Below are 3,864 nucleotides of genomic sequence, written 5' to 3' on the forward strand. Positions count from 1 at the left end.
GCTAATACAAGTAGGACAACGGAAATACGGTTGATAAATGTACTCAATTCGTATTTAATCAAGTCACTGAACCTTTTCGAATAAAAGACTTGAGAAGAAAAAAGGTGGTAAGAAACTGTGAAAAATGGTGTGGTAGTAGTCAGGGGCTGATCAACCTTGTGACATACGGGTTCACGTGAACTCAGCTTTTGTCCGAACATTGTAAATGTGTTCAAAAAAATCACTAATTTCCTATAAATATTTAAATGTGAACTTAGTTATTATTGAAAACTTAGTTGAGATCATTGCAGGAACCCATAAACATTAAATTCTGAATCCGCGTCTGGTAGTAGTTACAGAATACAAAACGTTTAGTTACTCGCATTCAGCTTTAGGTATTCTGGTGAACAGCTGAAAGTTGAAACGTCGTTACATTTGTTGGTGTCCCCTCACTTTTTTTTTTTGCTTTATTACTTACTCTTCTTCTTCATTACGCAAAATGCTTTTATTACATGTATATAGACAAGTGAAACTGCAACTACATATATAGAGTGAAAGAGACAGAGAATTCTGTGTGTGTGTTTTTAATCTGTGTACATAGAGAGAAAGAGAGGTCTTTAGTTTGATTGATTATGGCTTCGAAGCTTTTAATGATCACTGTCTTTGTTTTCGATCTGATTGCTTTTGCTTTGGCTGTTGCTGCTGAACAGAGAAGGAGCACTGTAAGTACCTACCTTAGTATTCTTGTTTTCATTTGTAAAATCTTTGTCTGTTTAAATCCATTCAAGTTAGCATATATTACTTGCTTTTTGGTATTTGATTTGTTTAATTCTTGAGAATTTAATTTTGCTCCATAAAATTTCTGGTTTTCTAGTAATATTGTTTTGTAGCATTACTGGTTATGTGCAAATATTTGATGATTTTCTTGAATTGGCAGAATTCCTCTGCTTGGCATTTACTTGAATGGCAGCATCTATGATATTACTCTTTTGATAGTTATACCATTTTTTCTTCAATTAAGATTCTTAAAGGTATGTTTTTTTTAGTTTTGACTTTATATGTAACTCCTTAGTTTGAAAGGGAGCCTTGGCGTACGTAATTGGTAAAGTTGTTGTCACATGGGTTCGAGCCGTGGAAACAGCCTCTTGCAGAAATGTAAGATAAGGCTGTGTGCAATAGACCCTTGTGGTCCGACCCTTCCCCGACCCCGCGCATAGGGAGAACTTAGTGCACTGGATGCGCTTTTCCTATTTGAAAGGTGTTCTTATATTAAGCTAGCGTTTGGTAATAGATTCCAAATTTATTTTGAAAAATCTGATTTGGGTGAAGTTTGGTTCGAAGATGAAAATGTGTTTGGACACGTTTTCAAAATATATTTCCAACTTTATTTTGGAAAAACATGTATATAATTCCCAAGTTTTGGGATTTTGGCCCAAAATAAGCTCAATTGGGATTTGGGATTTGGCCAAAATATGGGCAAAATTTATAGCCAAACATGAGTTTTGAAAATAAATCCCAAATTTATTTTGGCAAAACTCATGGCCGAACGGGGCCTAAGAAATTAGTGTCCAGACGCAAAAACAATTTGACTATGCTAAGCTTATTGGGAGTAATATTTTGTTTTTGCTTCTATGAGAGAATGAGGCATATAATAAGACTTCAAAAGTGGAAAAAACCGCTGGACTGTTGCATATATGCTTCATTTTGATTAAAAAAGGTCTCTGTTTCATTGATAGGCCACGATCCAAACAGACAGTGAGCAGGTATATAGCTATTGTGTCTATGACTCTGACATTTCTACTGGATTTGGCGTTGGTGCTTTCTTATTCCTCACGGTTAGTCAAGTCCTTATAATGGTTGCGAGCAGTTGCTTCTGTTGTGGAAAGGCTTTGAGCCCTGGTGGTTCAAGGGGTTGTGCTGTTCTTTTATTCATCATATGCTGGTAAATATAATAACACGTTATCGCATACCTTGATACTAGAATCTTTCTGTGAAAATTCTGGCTCCGCCACTGATCTGACTTATGTTTCAGGGTTACATTTTTCATTGCCGAGGTGTGCTTGTTGGCTGGTTCGGTTAGGAATGCTTACCACACAAAGTATAGATCTTCGCTCTTGTTTAATGATAAGCCTGTATCTTGTGAGACGGTGAGAAAGGGAGTGTTTGCAGCTGGAGCAGCTTTCATATTCTTCACCAGCATAATCTCTGAGTTTTACTATGTGTCTTACTCCAAGGCCAGGGGTAGCCCCAGGCCATATGGTGGAGAAGCCGGTGTGGGGATGGCAGCCTACAAATGAGAGCTATCGCGAGTTTCTGTACTAATACAACTTTTCAAATTTTTAGTTGCAGTTTACTTCATACGATAGGAGTCTGGTTTTTGTTGGAGAAAGTCCTTTGTAATACCATAGTATTCAAAAGGTCTTTGATTTTTCCCTGCTGCTGCAAAAGAGTTTACAATGTTTTTTTGGTATGAATGTACATCATATAAACTTCTCCTTTGTGAGATACGAAACTGATAGAGGAAATGTTGTTACTAAGGCAGAACAGCATTTGGCTTTAGTGCTTCATACCATTAGTTTATTGGATTCCTAAACGTGTGAAGGGATGATTGTTATGTCGAGGAAGAGGCAAATCCGAAAATAAAGAAATAAAGAATACCAAATTTTAACGTGAAAAACCCTTCAAATCGAAGGAAAAAACCACGGGATCACAAAGATCGAAAAAACTCCACTATAACAATAAGAGGATTACAAAAGTTCTCCAAATTGGCTACACAACAAGGGCCAAACACGGAGCAACAATAGCAACAAGAGCAACAACTAATCAATTGAAGAAAAAGTATAATCCACAAAACGAAGCTGTTGTTCGAGGCTCGAAATCAGATGCTACGAGCCTCCAAATCCGATCTCCACCGTTCAAATCCAAGACAAGATGTTACGAACACTCAGTCAAAATATCAGCCCGATCCAACGGTTAACGAATCGGAAAACGTGATTTGAAGTTGGCTGGTCGGAATAAAAATCTGCAGCAAAACAAATACTTTTTTTCTCTCTTCTCTCTTGATGAAAGCTCTCTCAAAACCCACTCTTATGTGCTTAAGTCTTTCAAAGACTTGTATCAATGAGCATAGAATAATCCTCCAAGGTTGTCCTATTTATAGATCATGAGTGGTGCTTTCTCAATAGGATTGGAAACCAAAAGAGAATAGGATTAGGCCATTGGGCCTTTGGCTGGACAACATGGGCATGTGCCCAATAAACTCCCCCTCCAGCCAAGGGGCCAAATGTGTCTTCAAGTAGAGGAACTATTGACAGGCTTCATGCCTGCCAATTTTCTACAAAATTCATGTTTATCTGCAACCACCGCCTTTGTCAGCATATCCGAAGGATTTTCATCAGTGTGTATCTTCTCAACCTCAAATAATTTCTCTTCCACGGCCATTCTTATCCAATGATACTTTCTATTTATATGTTTGGTCTTAGAATGAAAAGTGGAGTGCTTGGTGAGACAGATATCACTCTGATTATCACAAAATAAGATGTACCGTGGCTGCTCAAAGCCAAGTCATTAATAAACTCCTTCATCCATAATAGTTCTTTCGCACCTTCTGTGACAGCAATATATTCAGCTTCTGTGGTGGATAGAGCTATGCACTTCTGTAGTCTAGATTGCCAAGAAACAGCTCCCCCTGCAAAAGTGATCAAATAACCGGAAGTGGATCTTGAATTATCAAGATTGCCTCCTAAACCAGAGTCTGTGTAACAAACAAGTTCAGGCTTGCCATTGCCAAAGCACAGCTTCAAATCTGCAGTACCTTTTAAATACCTTAATATCCATTTTACTGCATCCCAATGTTCTTTTCCAGGATTGGAAATGAATCTGCTA

The 3,864-nt window shown here is 37.8% G+C and overlaps 1 protein-coding gene across 1 annotated transcript; it reads left to right on the forward strand.

Moving 5' to 3' along the window:
- Positions 1 to 325: 325 nt before the first annotated feature.
- LOC109205666 lies at positions 326 to 2,546 on the forward strand. The gene is made up of 3 exons (XM_019368402.1): positions 326 to 701; positions 1,716 to 1,921; positions 2,012 to 2,546. The coding sequence occupies exons 1-3, from the start codon at positions 612 to 614 to the stop codon at positions 2,274 to 2,276; spliced, it is 561 nt and encodes a 186-aa protein (XP_019223947.1). The 5' UTR covers positions 326 to 611; the 3' UTR covers positions 2,277 to 2,546.
- The last annotated feature ends 1,318 nt before the right edge of the window (positions 2,547 to 3,864 follow it).

Source organism: Nicotiana attenuata, unplaced genomic scaffold (assembly GCF_001879085.1).
Source record: "Nicotiana attenuata strain UT unplaced genomic scaffold, NIATTr2, whole genome shotgun sequence".
In the NCBI taxonomy this organism is placed as follows: domain Eukaryota; kingdom Viridiplantae; phylum Streptophyta; class Magnoliopsida; order Solanales; family Solanaceae; genus Nicotiana; species Nicotiana attenuata.